The sequence below is a fragment of the Lithobates pipiens genome, unplaced genomic scaffold (genome assembly GCF_037356315.1).
Source record: "Lithobates pipiens isolate NorthernLeopardFrog02 unplaced genomic scaffold, aLitPip1_a1.2 Scaffold_18, whole genome shotgun sequence".
NCBI lineage: Eukaryota > Metazoa > Chordata > Amphibia > Anura > Ranidae > Lithobates > Lithobates pipiens.
The window spans coordinates 431,172,470-431,192,454 of NW_027507758.1; the positions used below are offsets into that span (position 1 = coordinate 431,172,470).

Sequence of the window (19,985 nt, forward strand, 5' to 3'; positions counted from 1 at the left end):
GCACTTTCAGTAAGAATTGCGCGGTCATGCTACAAAAGAGCGGAAATTTGGAAAAAATATGTATATTTTCTATTTTAAAGGAAATCCAATAAAATCAAATTTTGTCATAAATTTAAGCCAAAATGTATTCTGCTACATGTTTTTGGTAAAAAAAATAAATAAATCTCCTGTTAAGTGTATAGTAATTGGTTTGTGTGATCACGGACATATGTACGCAAATGATCATGTACAGATGTGCACAGGTGACCACGGACATGTGTTTGCAAATGATCATTGGGACATGTGATTCTACTGTTATATATGTGGGACATGTGTTTTAGGAGAGCTGGAGAGCGCTACCATGCACAGCTGCACCTGATTCTATGTGCACCAGTTTTAGCAACTCTAACCCTAGTCCAGGTATGACAAATTTTCTTAGAATTTAGGAGCCAGGCTTGTTTTGACTTATAGGGCTTGATTTTCGGCATATACATTTCTCCCAATGCATTATTTGCAAATATACACATATTAAAGAAGGAAAATGTAGTGCTACATTTTCCTTCTTTAAATATATATATGAGTTTGTCACATTTGTATGTAGCTGCTGCACACAATTGTATCATTGTTTCACTGCATTATCACTTTTTTTCCTTTTTAAATATACACATATGCATGCAACCATATCCTGTGGCAACCCTGTGAATGTTTTATGGCTTGTCAAGGATTTTTCTTACCAGAAGTGCAGAACTGGCATAAAAAAAGCACCCTAGGGCGATGACAGGAGCCTTAACTTACCATAAGCCATAAAACATTTACATTTGTTTTACAACGTTAATTACATAAAAAAAATCCAAATTTACTGTGACACCGATTGTTTCTCATTAACAGTGTTGTAATAGTAAATAAAACTTTTTCCTGTAAACTACTTTTATATCAGAATTTGAAATGTTATCATTCAACTTCCAGGCAATTTACAACAGTTCGAAGTTCACTTTCCATTCTCAGGGAGAAGATCCTTAGCTCCTCCCCGTGATGTCATCACTTCCTGATCACAGACTGCAATACAAATCCTGGCAGTGTTTTTGCAATCTCATTCGTTACAAGGCAATCAACGCAAGTGTGTGTGCGAGAACATTACCAGCTCATTGTATCAGGTCGCTGTCCTGCAAGCAAACATGGAGCCCATTAACCCTTCACACTACCCTGCCACGAGAGCAGCAGCTGTTGTGGAGCACTACATCAATTACAAGATGGGGACACCGCATCGTCTTTATGAAAGGCAACAGGTGACAAGCGCAAGCAAAGAGGTGAGCATAACAGAGCTGGGAACAAATATCTACTGACTACACTGGGTGGCCTTAGCAATGAAATGCAAAACCAGCAATTACTTTAAATTATACATATTAGAAACAAAAAAAAAAAACAGGATGCTGTGGATTATAATTTTACTTAAAGTAAAAAGCTTCTCCTCCTTGCACAGAAAACTTTCAACTTTAGGAAACTGATGAATGCAAACAGAACAAGATTACATATATGTTGATACCAGCAAAAGGTGTGGTTACATGCAGTGCCACTGTCACCTGTGCCCTGGCCAGTTCCAACCCAGTTTATCCAGTTCTCTGGCCAAGGTGTGCCCATATTTTACAAATCTGAATGCAGCGCACTATTACTAATCCTAATGCACTTAGTGCATGGGTCCAAAGAAAAAAACAAAACAAAAAAAACAGAACTGTATTCAGAACCAATTTTAAAAAAAATGGCACTAATGAAAACAGTACTTTTGTGGCCGTGTTATATACATGGCATTTCTGGCACATTTCTGGCACAAAAGTTCCCACGTAAAGAATCAGTAAAATGCTTCTGTTTAGATGCGTTTAAATGCATACTTTTTTTTTTGCTTAACATTTTAGTCTCTATTTTTAATCCCAGAACGCGCTTTCTGCCATTATGTATACACATAGAAAAAAAAACGAATTTTTTATTATTTCTGCAGTTTTGATATGCTCCCATGAGAGGCCTAAGGTGGCCACGCACTGACAGATCCCACCCTCCAAGCTACACAGTCGGACGGACAAATCTCCTGCTGCAGCTTTTGTATTTTGACAGAATACCTGAACAGCGGTTGCATCCGATTGGATACATCTGCGATTTGGCATAAAATTTTCCAGAAGGCTCCTTCATCATTAGATCGACATTTGTTGAGTATTGTGGCCCCAGCAGGGCCACCCACTGAGCACATTTTGACCGGTTCAGCATAAACTGAACAAAATTTACAGTGTATGGCCAGTCCTAGAGCCGTCTTGATTTGGCCTTTAATGGATTATAGCACCTTTCTGGAGGGTTGGGATCATCTCAAGCCACAGTCTATTCAACTACTTTTCCCTCTATGTGTATATCTCACTGTTGGTACTCTCATTGTTTAGGCACCTAGACAATAGTGTGTGAAAAACGTATATAAATGACACCTCTGTTTTATTAAAAGCAGATTTTAAACTAGGCCCCTAAGAAAAATGACTGAGCTGAGTGAATATGTGCCCATGATCATTTGCTTCTTTTCTACAGGAATTATACTGACATTTTTCTCCTTTTAGCATATTTTAAGAATGTGTGTGGCAAAAAACAACTTTTGAGTTACTGGCACCATTATTAGCACTTCACTAGTAAAATCGTAGAAAATACAGCTGCTATAAAAGAAGTGGTTTACACTTTAGTCAGCTGAAATGCAAAAATAAAGTATTTACTTTTATTAAGGGAGTCCTGATTCTACAGATCCCAAAAGAATGCAATGGAATATAAACGCAGTATAAATAAAAATGAAGGTTTTGAAGCTAGAGTGTGGTGCGTGTGATAATCAGGATGTTCGATTTATTTTACAGAGCATTGCTGGAGTGGGGAATAAATATCACCTGACATTTTCCATAAAAGATACTATAAATAAGGTACGTGCATGTTTTAGACTAATAAAAGTGTGCTTGTTTGTAAAACAAATGTAACCACAAGTCCGGATTTGTTTCACGCCCTTCCAGTCCAGGCCATGTTTCAGCGCCATCATAGCTATAGCCCGAGTCTCTGCAGGGGTCCCCAAGGGGAGGGGAGGCTCTCTGGGGACCCTGATGCAAAGGGGGAGGCTCTCTGGGGACCCTGATGCAAAGGGGGAGGCTCTCTGGGGATATATAAGCACACACACACACACACACACACACACACGTATATTACTGTATATACATGTGTATGTCCGCCCAAGCATAAGAATTTCTTTACTACTCTGCTATGGGCTCTAGCCCCAGATCTTTTGTAGACCTAGCAATGCCCCTGTTTGGTGGTATTCAATCATCATTTTTTTGTTTGTTATATAAATGAAAAAAATACCAAAGTAATAGAAGGCTGATGGATCCCGCAGAACCCTGTAACAGCTCATGGAGCAATTATCAGAGTTGCTTGGCCCTGGACCCAGGTTCGATCATCACAGATTAATTGCCTGAGCTGAGCCGCTGCTCTGAGTGTTCATTCAGACATGGAGCTGTGGCTTGGCCCCACCCCCTTTCTCTCCCCATTGGCTCGCCGACTTTGATTTACAGCAGCAGGAACCAATGGCGCCCACTGCTGTCTCAGCCAATGAGCAGGGAAAGCCCTGGATAGCCTTGGCACTCGGACAACATTGCTGGATTGAGATGGGGCTCAGGTAAATATTAGGGGGGCTGCTGCACACAGAAGGTTTTTTTAAGCTTAATGCACAGAATGTGTTAAGCTAAAAAAAAACTTCTGCTGTTGGAACTACTTTATTTGTGTTATTTGTGCTGAATTAAAAAGGAGAAGTGTGGATCCTATGGATCACAGGAGTGCAGTTCGTTATGCACTCCTGTGATTTGATTTCAGCTGACAGAGGGCTGAAGCCTGCTGATGTCACAGAGCCGGTACAGGTTCTGAAAAGATCCCAACCATATGGTCGGTATCCGCCCAGAAGCCTGGATCGGCACCCGGCTTAGCCTCTCAGCGAGCCGCTGAAAGCCTGAGCCAGCTCCTCCCTCCCTCCTTTACAGCCCTGCGCTCCAGTGAGCACTGGAGGGTAGACCAGAGACGCACCGATTGACAATCACGATTCTCTGCTCAGAGTGGAGGGGGAGACCTTGAGTGATCAGTTGTGTTTGATCGCTTAGCTCTCACTACAGAGGCGGCAGGAGACAGATGGAGCATCGAACCAATGCTGCATCCACCTAGGTGAGTACAAATGTTTTTTTTTGTTTGTTTTTTTTTCAAATTCCGAACTTCTCTTTTAGGCATTACAAATTGGCTGCCAATGAACTACAATATATAAAAATTTGAATGCAGTGCATCCCAATGTAAGGCATGTGGCAGTGCAAGCCCATTGGCACCTCTACTGTACTTGTGCATTAGGGCAATGGTTCTCAACCTCAGTCCTCAAGTACGCCCAACAGGCCATGTTTTCCTTTACTTTGCACAGCTGCTTTAAATCAATATCAATGGCATGCTATAGATGAGAGCTAGAAAAAGGAAGTGTAGTGCTTTAAAGATTGTATAAACAGAAAAATCATTAAAACATATTAAACATATGTGCTAATTAAATTCAGTCCATTAATATTGTACTTGAAACTGAGGAAGAAGGAGAAGAGCCGCCACCAACAACCGAATATATTGACTCTTACCACCAGTGCATTCAATATTCACAATGATCAACTTCAATCAGATCCTCATATCCTCCAGGCAATCTGCATAATCATAACATGGAATATCTCCTCCAATGACCCATCCGGTGCTAATACCTCAAGCTCAGCAATAAACTTGATCAAAGCATATTCTTTGATGGAATCTCACAGCAGCCACATAAATGGAACATAAGAAAAGTATTCTCATTGCGCAGACATCCAAATCAAGATAAGTTTATTAAATGAAAATATTACCTATAGGGCTATACCAGGGACGAGTGACGCGTTGTGGAACAGAGTGACCGCTGGCTTGTAGGTGGAAAGCGCTGGACGCTTTTCTCATTGTTTGTAATACACATTTGACATGTGAGTACATATTAATATATTTTAATTTAATAAACTTATCTTGATTTGGATGTCGCAAGAATCGTGATCTTTGTTCTAAGCAAAATTGTGATTCTCATTTTAGCCAGAATCATGCAGCTCTACTATAACGCCAAGAATACCATCCCTACAGTCAAGCACAGAGGTGGAAACATTATGCTTTGGGGCTATTTCTCTGCTAAAGGTACAGGCCGACTTTGCCGCATTGAGGGGCCATGTATTGTAAAACCTTGGATGAGAACCTTCTTCCCTCAGTCAGAATGCTGAAGATGGGTCATTGGATGGGCTTTCCAGCATGACAATGACCCAAAACAAACCGCCAAGGCAACAAAGGAGCGGCTTAGCTGATCACAGATCGATCCCGGCCCCTTACTACATGATCAGCTGTCAGCCAATGACAGCTGATCCCGTGATAAACAGAACACCATAATCAGATTTTTTTTTCTGCACGCTGACAGCGTGAGGAGAAAAAAAAAAAAAGGCGATCATTGGTTTCTGTCAGAGGGACATCGGACTGTTACACCCACTGCTGCTAAGTGGTGCCCATCAGTGCCACGGCCGCTGAAAAGGCAGTACAGCCAGCCCTCCTGGCCTGGGCCCAGGCCCCATCAGTTCAAAGGGAGGGGCCTGGGCACCTGCCGAGCAGGAGCGATAGCTATACTGCCTTATTTCCAACTCTTGTGGCTCCAACTGCAGCTCTGCCGACTACTCCTCCTTTTTCTTCCTCCCGCTGCACTGCAGGGGGATTGGTATCTGCATTCCCAAAACCCCCTGCTGTCCAGGACTTCCTGTGTGCCCCCCTCCCCTGCAGCATTGCCAGCTTCCCTCCTTGCCTCTCCTACTAGCAGCTGCTGAGGGCACACAGTGGGATGTTTCAGGAAGGAGAACAGGGGTGTGCGGTAAATATATCATATTTAGCAGCCCCTTCCTTCTCTGAATTAACACAGTGAGTGATTGGCATTGATCACCCACTGTGCCCATTCATCACTGAAGTATAGTAAATTGTGTTCACTATGCTTGAGTTTGCGAATGAACAGGGAGCATCAGAGCGCTTTCATTCACTGTTCAGTGCAGCTGAGGCTGTAGAGAAAGGAACTGGGGAATAGCTCTCATCAGTTCCTTTCTCAGTTTCAAATGCGAAGGGATTGGGCAATAGCTCTCCTCAGCTCCTTCCTCCGTTTCAAATGCGAGACACTGATATTTCACCAAAGCCCCTCTCCCCGAAACAAGACCGGAAAAAAAAAAGGGGGGGCCCTGTCAGGTAGGCTATCAGTGTCTGTCCCTAAGTGCAGCCTCATTAGCGCACATCAATGAAGGAGAAAAATTACCTATTTGCAAAATATTAAAACTATGAAACTTTTTTCTCCAATTTTTTTGTTTTCTTTTAGCAAAAAATAAAAACCCAGCAGTGATTAAATACAACCAAAAGAAAGCTCTACTTGTGTGAAAAAAAGTTTGTTTGGGTACAGTGTCACATAACACACAAAGCAAGATGCTCCACATTTAAACCATGTTTGCTGCGTATAAAAGGTATTTTTCTCAGTACTTATGCAGAAAAGACACTTGGTATATAAACGCACATGTGGCCAGGAAAACCAGAGTATAGAGAAAGAAAAATTGCTGGCCTTATTAATTTCTTAAAACTATTGTGAAAGTCCCCCAACTCCTCTTATCATACATGCACTTTATTTATCTAAAGAAAATTTACTAAACTGTCAAGCGGCGGTCAGAAAATAGAAATAAGAAAAAATAAAATGCAGTGCCTGTAAATTTTTAGGCTTGATGATGCCCTTTGGGCATGTCCCAGAAGTGTCATGATGATAAATATTCTAAACATACAACCATGTATTAATTTAATCCAGCCAAAGTGCTTTAACATATACAGAGACACACTTGGATATGATAGCTTAGCAAATTCCCTATGATATATTTTTGAGTAGATATATATGTAAAAGTTGCACTCCAGTCACTGAATACACAGATGAATTACATCTATGAAAGTGGTTTTACCCATCAAAAGAAATTGTATTTCTGTGTCCAGCCCCGAGAGGCACAGATCTGCCACATGGCACAGCATTGTCTGGCAGCGGACCTGATCTTCCTCTGCTGCAGCTTCACTCTTTCCACCCCCCATTCTGAGTAGGAAAAGGAGTAGAATGATGAGCTAATTTATCCATCTCTGCTCTCCTCTTCTATCAGCATTCCCCTTGTACTACAGAAAACCTGGCAGACATTTTGTGCTGCTTCTTCCCTTCCTGTCTCTAAGCTCTGCTGTAGAAAAACTGCATGGAGGTAAACAGGTACATGCACTGTTTGTATAAAGAAAAAAACAAAAAAAACAAAACAAAAAACGAAAAAACAAAAACAAAACATAATGATGTATTAAAGTGGAAGTCCAAGCAAAACCTAACCAATGCCAAGCAAAACCTTCTCTCTGCTACATTCTAAACCCGTAAAGAAAAAATCTCTGTACTTGCCTATTGTTCAGCTGATCTGGTCCAGTCCCAGCATCAGCGGAGGCTTCAAAGCCTGGAGGTGGGTGCAGGAGAGGCAGCCGACAATAGAAGCCCAATAGTAACTCTACGGGCAATGTCATTTTCCATTCATTTCACAGCTATTGTCGGTCCTCTCCTGCACACAGCTTCCCCCGCTGGAAACCGGACCAGATAAGCTGCAGAACAGTAAGTACAGCGATATATGCTTTACAGAGTTAGATAGATTAGGTTTAGAACGTGGTAGTGAGCAGGTTTAGCGTTAGTTAGCTTTTGCCTTGACTTCCACTTTAAATTGTAAATTCTCATTTTTTTTTTGTAAATAACATGTCATACTTGCCTCCTCTGCGCAGTTGGTTGTGCACAGAGCAGCCCGGACCCTCCTCTTCTCAGGTCCCTCTTTGCTGTTTCTGGCCCCTCCCTCCTATCGAGTGCTGCCACAGCCAGCAGCTTGCTATGGGGGCACCCGAGCCGAGTCAGAGCCTGTGTGTCCATTCAGACACTGAGCCCTGACCTGGTCCCGCTCCATCTCTCCCCTGGCTGACTGACAGCTGCAGGAGCCAGTGGCATTGCTTCTGTGTTTCAGCCAATCAGGAAGAGTATCCCGGACAACTTAGACATTCGTGGACATTGCTGGAGTGAGATGGGGCTCAGGTAAGTAAATTAGGGGGTGCTGGGGAGACTGATACACACAGAATAGCTGTTATCTTAACGTATAGAATGCATATACAACTCGTTTAAGGATTACAGAACTGAACCAAACTGTGCCTTTTAAAATCGGTCTGGAACTCTGCTTTAACAATGGAAATCAGTAAGGGTATGCTCAAAATTCTATATTAATTTCCACATTGTTTTTCAATTATTTCTAGCCTACTCCTATTAATTTGAGCAATCTTGAAGATTGTAAACTTAGATAGTAAGGATCTTGAATTCTGTGACACTTATTTGCTAAGCCTTGTTGATAGGCACTGCTGTGTCACAGATTTCACAGAGCCTGTCTTCTGTATTATACGGGTGCTGAAAGGAGGAGTGGAGTCAGTACAGAAGTCACTGCTTGCAGGCAACAAGGCATCATGGGATATATAGTGCTTAGAGATTGGAAGTAAACTGCAGAGGCGAAGCTGCAAAGCATGCAGGGTATCCAGGAAGTTGTGGAAAGAGATGGCCAGCAGACAGGCAGACCTCACAACATGAAAGTAGATTTTTCACCTAAACTTATATTGGATTGTCACAAAATACTATTGTTTGTATTGCTATACCAATTCTACAGTTATAAAATGAAAAAAAGTGTATGATGAAACCATATAATACCTTTATTTTCATATCTCTGCAGCAACCTGAAATCATATGCACTGCAGAGGTCTTGTATTGCAGTGACAAGACCAGTCCTCCTGATGTCAAATTTACCTTACAACCCAATCCAGAGAATTACACAGCAACTAAGGACCAAGAATTTTACACGAAAATGAAAAACAATAAAAAACCGCTGGTAGCAGAAAACATTCCAGGTACTTCTTTAAAAAAGAAAATAAACCTAGTAATTTCATCTAAGCACAAGACTAAGCATACCAAAGCAAGATGCCTTCAGGGAAAATTAAAGTTAAAATGATCAACAGATGCAGTGATATTAGCAGTTGATAATTCACACTAGCCTGCACGTTTTAAATGCATCATTTTTACCATGCAGGCTAGTGGCGTTACAGCGCATCACACTGTTTGGTTTTATTCCTAGTCTCCCCCCCCCCCCCCCAACTATGTGACACTTCATTTATGTGTGGTGCTGGAAACATGGGGTGCCATCCAGTGCAGTGTGGAATGTTGCATTTTTCTCTGGCACATATCACACCAGCATTGTAATGTGAATAGGGCCCCTAGAAAATAATAATTAATTTTCTATGTGCTCTAGTGGTGATCTGCATTTATCCAGTGCATAACACTGCAGGTCACCGCATACAGTGTGCATGAGCCCTAAAAGTCAAACTTGCTTCAGACTTTTGGACTTCTCTTGGTCAGTGAGGTCATCACATAAGAGGATCAATTCAGAAGAAATGGCCGCACACCACACCACTCCCAAAAACGTCAGGAGTCAGAATTCTGGGTAGACGCGTTTTGCACACTTCACGTGCGCTTAGTCACGGTAATGACTAAGCACACGTGAAGTGTGTGAAACGCGTCTACTCAGCATTCCGATTCTGGCTGTTTTTGGGATGTCCAAATAAAAAGGATTTTGATCTACCCTGGTGTGCGTCCATTTCTTCTAAATTCAATGTGAGACGAGGCGAGTACCGACTGGATCATTAAGGTTCCTGGTGTCACCTGGAGCGGCGGGTGTGTCTTTTTTCCATTACATAAGAGGATCAACTTGGAAGCTTAGAGGTTAAAGAGGGCAGTGCCAAGCCTGACTTTTACATAAAAACTAGGATTTTATAACTTATCTGCCATTTCTCTCTGAATTTACTAACTGATTGTAATTTTCACAGTAATCTCCGTGTTATGTCATCATTTGCCTGTGATATAGAAATGAACACAAACAAGTTTATCTGACCATTTAACTTGCAGATAAGTTTGGCAATGTAGCATCAGATATGGAGCCTATATGGAATCTGGCGATAGCTGCTGCTGGTTTTGTCAAGTGGAAATATTCAACAGAAGAGACATTATTTGCAATGACGGTTATTGACAAGGTTGAGCAGCAGGTATGTACAACATGCATTGTATATTAAGAAAAGTGTTAAAAACAGAAGGAAATTGTTGCATTAGCCATCAAGCATTTTAGTCAATAATACATTTTGCAACAGCTCACAAATGTTACTTGAAATGCTTGTTCCAAAAAACATTTAGCACAGAATACATATAATTAAGTGCATCACAAATTCTTTACACTTTGTTAACGCCATGTCCACTGAGCTGCTTTTTCTGCACATTACCGCACTTGTACAGTATGAAGGGAACAAGGCACATGGAAAACGATTGTTCTGCGTGCCATGTTCACACTATACATGCACAATGGTGTGCAGAAAAAAGCAGCCCAACATGGTATAAAAAAAGTCCTGATCCTATGACTTTAAGCTTGGTCAAAATTGCTTAACAGCTGAGTTTGTTTTCAGATGAGAGATGACGCGCTGGAACTCCTTTACAATTTACAGATCCATGAAATGGTTACTCAGGTATGCACAGATTGAAAGTTGAGTTGGGGTTGTAAACTGAGCATATTGTTAATAAAACGGAGATTGCTTACAATGAAAAACACGCATCAAATGATCAGTAGACCAAAAGATGCAGTCAGCTGAAACGATGTGCTATTCCTGACATTTCCTGTGAAAGTTGAATTTGACTCTACTCCTTTAAGAACAATTCTCATTGGTCAGTGAGACTTCATTTCACATTTAAAGTGACCCTGTCAGGGGGTGAACAAAACAATGAAAAGGTATTAACCTGACAAGAAAATGTTATTACACACTCGTGGCCTCTCTAATCGAGATCCCAGTCTGATTCTACAATTCTGAGTATGTAGAAGAGTGTGTTCCCCACTGTCTGCCTTGGTTCCTCCCAGCGACCTCTATGTTACTACTATGTTCTGGAGGGACTAGGGGTCTGGAGGTGAACCACAGAGACACGAGGAGGGGGGCTCATCAATCGACCAGCCTAAGAATTTGGAAAGGATTGCTGTTGGGAGCTCTTCTCTTAGTGCCTCATTTACTTTGTTGACCCTCTGACAGGGTCACTTTAAAAAGGTGCAATTGGGAGGTACAAGAGGTTGGAGATGTAGAGCCAAGCTCAACTTTTAAAAGAAAAGACAAGAATTTTGGCAGATTGTTTTGATGTGCAGTTTTCACCTATGTATGCGTATTTTTTCATTAGACAGAATTGAGCAGGTTTGTGATAGGAGTACCTTAGCCACTTGTCTACCAGCACCATTTTTAAACAGGATTTTTAGCACTCTTCCAGGTGCCATAGCAGCTAGGACTTTGTTTACAGTGATGGGCTCTCTCTAGTGGAAGTGATTCAGGCAGCTGTAAAGCATCCCAATTACTTCTACAGCCTACCAAAAGCACCGCAACCAGTCAATTGCTGGGTAAATAAACATGGATGTAACATGTATTAGGTCACTTTACTGGCTGCTGTGTCTGGAGAAGTCAGTCGACAGTAGGGAACACATCATGTGTCTATTGACTCAGTAAAGAGAACCCTAAACTGATAACCTATAAAAGGCTTCTATTAAAGAGGAAGTAAACCCTAATGGGTTTACTTCCTCTTTCATTCCCTGCAAAGGTAAAGCATAATGGACTACTATGCATCGCATAGTAGCCCATTATGTGTCACTTACCTGACACAGGAGCCAGCGAAGTCACCGCTGTCCCCTGTAGTCCGCCGCATCCATCTTGCTGGTGGCGTCTCGCAGCTCCGCCGCTGTCATTCGGCGAAGCCGCGATGACGTCACTCCCGCGCATGCGCACGGGAGTCGACACGCGCGGCAGCTCCATTCTTGGAAATGCCGCGCTCAGTGCGCCTGCGCGCCGCTGTCTACCATATAGGTTTAGGAGATATTGCTTGGACCTACAGGTAAGCCTTAATCTAGGCTTACCTGTAGGTCAAAGTGGTTTGTAAGGGTATACAACCACTTTAACAAAGTTTGGGCGCCAAAGTTTAACAGCATTTTGCAGACACATGCAATTTTAAGGCATGACATGTGTGGTATCTATTTACTTCCCGCAACCTCATATTTGGTATTTTACAAAAAATGTGGGCAATATATTGTGTTTGTGTGCACTAAAATTAACTTTAGTGCATTTTACAGAAAATATGCATTTCATGAACATATTCAACATTAACACATTTTTTGGCTTAAAATGTGAATAAAAAAAAAAAAAGAAAAGAAAAATGGCGGTGGTAGAAAAGTGGTTAAAATTAAAAAACTCAAATTGCTGGGAACTGAAGTAAATGCCAAAATTTGGGCCAAATAGTATGGTTCAGATATGATTCTTATAATCTAGTGCATTATCCCAAAGCAGTTATTGAAAAGAAAAATCATAGGTACTACTCGCATAGAGGGAAAAAAATAAATAAATAAATAAATAAAAAAAAAAAAAAAAAAAAAGGATTGCTTAGTGAGCCACTCATCTGTAGCTCTAGAGTCCTGGACTTAGTCTCCAGATCATGGAGGAACCTCACCGGGATCCCTGATAGCTAATGCATTTCAAAGGAATATCCTTGTTTTCAGAGCCTAGCAGCAGAGGCTCCTTCAACTAAATATACATACTCATGCAATCATACCCACATCATAAGAACCAAGAACACACGAGAACCAAGTCAAGCCCGATAGAAGAAAGGGCCCACCCAAAGATATAAAAATACAAATGCTGCCAACCCGGCCTTCTGATGTTGCACTCTGCCAACAATCTAACACTAGAAAAGAAATAGAATGGTATACCTGTAACGTAGCTTCATAATTTGCAGTTTCCAAGTAGCTAAAAACTGACAAATGTGGGGCAAAATAGGCAAACTCCTTTATGGTTTCCAAAACGGCACTCTAATAGTGTTTGGAGCGCAACCATAATTACAAGTCATCACTTCTGGTTCGGTGGAACCTGCCATTTTGGTGGAGTTGGTCACAAGAGGCAAGCCTTATTGAGCTTCAAGCGGGGACCAAATCAGCATCCAGAGCCCAATTAACAGGTCACTGTGGCTAGTTCTCGAAAGTTCCTTTGAAACACATTAGCCAGCAGGGATCCCAGTGAGGTCCCCTCATGGTCTGGAGACTGCCAAGTCTAGGACTCTTAAGCTACGGATGAGTGGATCACTAAGCGACTTTTTTCCTATGCTTGCGAGTAGTTCCTATAATTTTACTTTTCAATAAATGCTTTGGGATAATGCACTAGGCTGGTGCACGCTCTTTTGTTCATTTTCTATAGCCTTGTGCCAGGCAAACAACGTTTGGCAAATTGGAAAATGGGCCTTTAGATTTAGCCAGGAAACATAACTGGCAATATACATGTATGACCCAGCTACAAAAAATGTCAGATCAAGAAAATAACAGTTATAGCATAAGAGAACCCCTTCTGCTGTTACTGATGCATTCAATATTTAGTACAATGTAATATACTGACAAACCTCTGAATTACAGGAAATGATTTCATGGCAAATAGAAGTCACATGGAACCCATCAAAAGGAGTAAAAATAAAAAAACAGAAACGACTCCCAAAAAGATTTTAAGAAGACAACTAAAAAGACGACACTCCAGAGACAGGACATGACAATGATTTTATACTTACGGCACTCTTTTGTTGACAGTCTCCCTAAATGCAACTTTTGGTTTGCCCATAGTGCAAGGACAAGCATATTCTCTCTCCATCCTCTGTGGAAACAATATACAATTGTAAAAGAATAAGGGGAAGAAAATAATAAAAAAAACTGAAAACAACTAGTTTGGCTCTCTGGACACATGTCCAAATAGTGAACCATTACGCACAAGCTGAGCCCGGGACCACATCCTGCCACTTCAGGATGAAGTTAAGGAGTAGACTGAGGCACACCCAAACCTTGATCTTCTCTGTACTAAAGGTCAAATTCACACAGGGCAAATCCGTAAAAAAAACAAAAAAACAAAACAAAAAAAAAACAAAAAAAAAAACGCAGAGCATAGGGAACAGTGTGGTACGTGATTCAGAGTATCACACGGCTACCCTTTTTTTGTTTTGTACAAGCTTTATTTGCCATGTACAAAAAAACACTTCATTCTACGCAATGTCGGGCATTGCAGTACAATTCAGGCTGGTGCGCTGCGATAAAATGCAGCATGTCTGCATTTTAGCACAGCGCTAGATTGCATTGCAGTGTGAATTTTTTTCTGTGTGTCCCTGCGGTAAAAGATGTTTTACCATGCACTAAAACGTCTGTCAACACATATACCGGTAGTCTGAACTGGCCCTAAATGAAAATCGGAAGAAACTTCATCACTTCCGGTTTCAGAGTTTCCATTCCCTGCCTAATGTTATCACACAGGGGTTTATTAACCTGTTGTGATAGAAATAAAATAGAAATAAATAAAATGTATTAAAAAAAAAAAAAAAAAAAAAAAACAAACACAAACACAAAACACACACACACAAACAAAACACAAACACACAAACAAAACACAAACACAAAACACACACACACAAAACACACACACACAAAACACACACACACAAAACACACACACACAAAACACACACACACAAAACACACACACACAAAACACACACACACACAAACACACACACACACACAAACAAACACACACACAAACACACACACAAACACACACACAAACACACACACACACATACACACAAACACACACACAAACACAAACACACAAACACACAAACACAAACACACAAACACACACACAGTAAAAAGAAGGAGTAGTGTGGGGTTGAAAAAAAAAAAAATATTCATACTCACCTATGTAGATGCAGCATCAAATCGATCCTGCATCTCTTTTCTGCTGCCTCTACACCGAGAACTGAGCGATCAAAGGCAGCTGACTGCTCAGTTATCGGATCCGCTCTGAGCACAGAGCAGTGCCTGTCAGTCACCGCTCTGTGCTCTATCCCTCCAGTGCTCACTAGAGTGCTAGGCTGTAAAAGGAGCAGGAGCAGTTGGCTCACAGAGGCTGAGGCAGTATTCAATCAGGCATCTGGGTGGATTCTGACATTGTTGGGATCCCTGCAGAGCCTGGAAAACTCTGACAACAGCCCACAGCAGACTTTAGCCTGCAGTCGGCTGAATCTGGGTCACAGAAGTGCAGCACTAAGTGCACTCCTGTGACTTACAGAAGTTTGGGCAAAATAGCTTTGGAAATACTTCTTTAAACTTAACCTCTATTGCCTGCGCACACCTGCAATTGCAAACGCACAACCAGGGTGTCAATGTGTATGTAAACTGTGATGCACCACATGTGAGGTATCACCACGAATGTCAGAGCGAGAGCAATAATTCTAGCACAAGAGCTCACAGTTAACGCTAAACTGATGAGCTGTAAAGGCTTTTAAAAGGTCAACTATGGAGATTTTTGGGTAGTGTAGTGGTTTGCGATATCACAGGTGCACACAATTTTATGACTTGAAATGTTTGACATCTATTTACTTGACATAACCTCATCTTTTATATTTCACCAAAAAATGAGTATAGTGCGTGTTTGCACTAAAATTTTATTATTTTTCTTGAAAACTTGTGTTTTGATAAACATTTATGCAAATATCGTGTGACATTTTTATTGTATAGGGTCTCTAGTTTTAGAAAAAAAAAATATATGTTCTGGGGGTTTAAGGTAATTTTATGGCCAAAAATAAAGATTTTTACATGTGTGCAAAAAAATAAATAACTAACTAAATAAAAAAATGCTCTAATGCCAAACTAGGTAAATAAAGATGATTTGACCTAGAAGTCTAGACTGGTTACATTATTTTCCAAGTCTTATCTAAAGTTTTTAGTAACAATCTGCGGTATACTTAAGTGGAAGAGCTAGACCAGCCTCTCAAATTTTATACCAAAAAAAAAAAAAAAAAATAAAAAAAAAAGGCCAGGTGTCGAGGAACCCATACTAAAACCACTACATCAAGGGTCAATGCCAAAAATGCCCCTTACATTGGCTGTCATTAGCCAGAATGCAATCCTTACAGTGGTGGCAAGGACTGGTTCAAATGCCAGTCCTAAAGAGTAACTCCACTTTCGTTGAGAAAAAGTAACAATGCCCTCTGGGTGATCTATGGGCATTGCAGGGAACAGGAGAAGCCTAGCCGTTACTGCTCACCTTCACCATCACAGGTGTGCGCCTTCAAACACCAAGCTCAGAGCTACTTCATATGGGAGTTTTTCTGATTCAATATTTTATTTTACAAAATTTAGTTTACAATATTTACAAGAACTTATTACAGAACATTACAAAAAATTGTACAAAGTGCACCAGGAGGGGTCACAGTGCCCCTATACTGGTACCAAATATACATAAAAAAAAAAAAAAAAAAAAAAAAAAAAACACACAAGACTATAATAGTCTGTATGCAGAGGAGTAGTGTCCGGAGGCGATTCAGAACGAAATGAAGAAATGCACTAAGAAGCCCATACCATTGGTGTCTGTCAAAGCGCAACTCGTAATATTAGAAGAGAAAAAATGGGAACGAGTGTGGTTACCCTTCTGGGGAAACCAAGAAATAAAGGACAAAAACAGAGTAGCCCAAAAAAAATAAATAAATAAATAAATAAATAAAAAATAAAAACACAACAAAGAAGGTGAGGGGAGGGAAAAAAACTTAAATACAAAAGAGCAGAGAGAAAGGACAAGGGAAGAGAAAAGGTGAATGACTAGACTTTCAGAAATGTATCATATCTGTCTTCAAATATAGGCATCAATTTCTTGCTGATCATAATGCTAATTTAGGTGGGTCTTGACTGAAAACTAAGTGTGGGTGCTTTCCAGGAGCGAGCAATAGCTTGCATAGCGGCAGCGAAGATGAAAGGAATTTGTTTTGCCTTTTACGCACTGTCGGTATAGATTTATGTAGCAAGGTCTCATCTGGGTCTCTTAACGCGGCTGTATACCCCTTTTAGCACATTTGTACCTACAGGTAAGCCTATAATAAGGCTTACCTGTATGTAAAATGAATATCTCCTAAACTTGTACGAATTAGGAGATATCCACCTTGCATGCAGCTGCTGACGTCAGCGGCACATGTGCTCTGAAGGTCTGGAAGATCAGAGCTCCTTGCTGGAAAGAGGACTCCTGTGAGGGAGTGACTTCATCGCAGCCACAAACCCAGAAGAATCGCCAAGGCAACATGTCAGCTCCCTCAGCGATGACCGGGAAACAGTGCGGGAGCTTCGTTCTACGTTAAGTAGTTCATAAGCTAGTATGCGGTGCATATTAGCTCATTATGCCTTTGCCTTACAATTTTTTGTTTTTACTAGCGCATACAACCGCTTTAAGGTTGCATTGGAGGAGCGTAGCAATCAAGGTATACACCCGAATCCTCAGCCTGAAAACCCCCCAGGCAGGTAGACCATACACTTATATCTTTGCTTGAAAATGTTTAAAAGTTTTTTGCATCGTTAGTGGGGTCAAATTGACATTACTTTTCAACCATAGTGGGAACATTTAAAGGATAAATATTACATTTTTGTCAAGTGAATGAATGGGGTTTCCAAAAGACAATTCGCTCCAAAATAGTATGGTTAAAGCAAATGCTTTTTTGGAGTACGTTCAAGTGACATTTGTCATATCATCGAATATACTTATAAAGTCACAAGAACATGAGCCAGCTTTACAGACAAGATAACTGGAGTCATGCTGTTGACTTTGCCAAGTGGTGATGATTCTGGAATTATGCAAACATCAAATGGGAAGTCAATTAGCCACAGCTGGAACCCCTAGCAACCACTTAACCCAATCAGGTGACTGAGCTAGACAGTTTTTTGAGAAACCTGGGAGGAAGGCAGGAAAAGAATAAAGACGCAGCCACCGAAGTAAGGCAACAGTGTTTGAGCGAGGAAAGGGCTTGCACCTTATACTCTTCTACCTGCACTCGCTTTCAGCTTCTTCCTCCTCCGCAGCCAGCGGGAATTTACTTCAGGGTATAAAGAAGCATGTAACCTACTCTCCTGCTCCCAATTGCTATGGCCAAGCACTGTCACGTGATGTCAACACTTTCCTCAATCAGAGAAGCATGGATCTGCAAGTAAGTGCAGGTATTGTGAATATAAGGGATATGAAGGACGTCCCTTCTAAAAGAAACCTTGCCTGCTCCCACGCACTGGTAAACCGACGCTCAATTCACTATCTTGTGCAGTGGTTTCCAAAGTGTCATCTGTAGCCATGTGGTCCTCTTTCTGCATTATAATGTCTATCAGCAAGCATAATCCACTCCACATACCAGTCAGTGCGACTCTCACATAACTGAGCTTACAAATATGGTCTTTCCTCCGGTTTACTAAGCATGAATTGTGTTATCACATTTCAGGTGGCTATTTTATTATGGATTTCCCGAATCGAGAATTATTTACACATTTCAGAAATCAGTGTAAATGTAAATTGTGGTCTTTACAACGTAAATAGCTTACTGCTAAGGGTTACATCATGTATTATACAAAATTATGATTATATAAGCAGATCATTGATTACCTGAGCATAGATCTCCAGGTGCAGCTCTCCCATACCAGAAACAATGGTTTCCTTGCTCTCATTATCAAAGTGCACTCTAAACGTTGGGTCTTCTCGTGTAAACCGACTGATACCTTTGGAGAACTTATCTAGATCATTCTGGGAGTAAATAAAAGGTCAACAATAACTGACCAATCAAGACTAACATTTCATTTTTGTTTTTCTCAATTGTTTAAAATATATTTTAAATTAAAGAAATCCTTAGAGCAAACAATTAACCAATCTTACAAAAAACAGACACACCACATACACATTTTAAGCTATACAAAAATGTATTTTGACTATTGCGTTTGTATGCGCTACAAAATTAAAGAAAACTCGTCATTTATACCGACAAATTTTGCACACCTGATCTCTTGCAAACCTTAAAGCGTCAATTCATATATTCCCCTTCATAAAAATATATATTGGGATGGAGTTTCTTGGGGTTTACATACTGTACACTTTAAACCCAATAGTACACTACTTGTATTTTTTTCCTCTTTGGTCTGCTAAAACATACCACTGAAATCACTTTGTTATATCGGTGTAAAAAATACCCATTGATGCCGCCATAAATCCAGTGTGCTGTACTATGCAGTTCACAGCCTTATCAGTTCTGTGAAGCTCACCTCTGAACTACAAAACACCTTCCCTTCAAGTATGGAGAGGGGACTGGGGGAAGTGTTCTTTACTTTTACTACTTCCAGTCCTAGAGCAACAAATTGGCTCCTCCATAGATACAGTACAGTCAGTAGCCCTGGTCACCCAAGACAAAAAAAACAATATATTCACCACTTGTATGGCTGATAATTAGCAAAATATTGCATTTTGATCTTAAGTTTGGATACATTTTTAAGTGTTTTTAAGCTTTCAGCAAGAAGCAGATTTTACCTAGTAGTAGTTTCTTGAGAGATGCAATCATTTCAATTCCATATAAAGCTGTAACTGGGCTTTGCAAAAGTCCTCAGAGCTGCTATGAAACATCTGATCGGTGGGAAGCTCTTAGGGACACACACCCCTAGGCATAGCTCAATGAAGGTGTATCACAAGTGGAACTACACTGCATCCAACCACCACATACCAAAAATGCCATTTAATTCATTTTGTATATTTAAAGCAAACTCACTCATCCAACCATCTTTCCATGCTTTATTTTGTTGAAAAAAAAAATCACTTTAAAAAACGCTCCCTAGCATTTCTGACTCCAGCAATCTTGACTGTGGCAGGTGATGTATGTAGCATTTACTTCCTGGAATCAATTTGTCTCTAGTTAAGACTAGGGA

The 19,985-nt window shown here is 40.7% G+C and overlaps 2 protein-coding genes across 2 annotated transcripts in view; one reads left to right on the top strand and one right to left on the bottom strand.

The window, feature by feature from the left end:
• Positions 1-19,985, bottom strand: part of GFM1 (G elongation factor mitochondrial 1) — a 56,559-nt gene that overhangs the window by 13,861 nt on the left and 22,713 nt on the right. The window contains exons 12-13 of the mRNA XM_077488079.1: positions 18,682-18,819; positions 13,793-13,875 (exon numbers count right to left, since the gene is read on the bottom strand). Coding sequence (XP_077344205.1) covers positions 13,793-13,875; positions 18,682-18,819 — 221 coding nt within the window. The remainder of the gene's footprint in view (positions 1-13,792; positions 13,876-18,681; positions 18,820-19,985) is intronic.
• LXN (latexin) lies at positions 1,007-14,599 on the top strand. The gene is made up of 6 exons (XM_077488080.1): positions 1,007-1,286; positions 2,856-2,918; positions 8,853-9,027; positions 10,079-10,215; positions 10,627-10,686; positions 13,644-14,599. The coding sequence occupies exons 1-6, from the start codon at positions 1,155-1,157 to the stop codon at positions 13,731-13,733; spliced, it is 657 nt and encodes a 218-aa protein (XP_077344206.1). The 5' UTR covers positions 1,007-1,154; the 3' UTR covers positions 13,734-14,599.

Coding starts and splice junctions, on each gene's coding strand:
- LXN (XM_077488080.1), top strand. CDS start 1,155: ATGGAGCCCATTAACCCTTCACACTACCCTGCCACGAGAGCAGCAGCT. Junction 1,287..2,855: donor TGACAAGCGCAAGCAAAGAG/GTGAGCATAACA, acceptor TTTATTTTACAG/AGCATTGCTGGAGTGGGGAA. Junction 2,919..8,852: donor TAAAAGATACTATAAATAAG/GTACGTGCATGT, acceptor ATATCTCTGCAG/CAACCTGAAATCATATGCAC.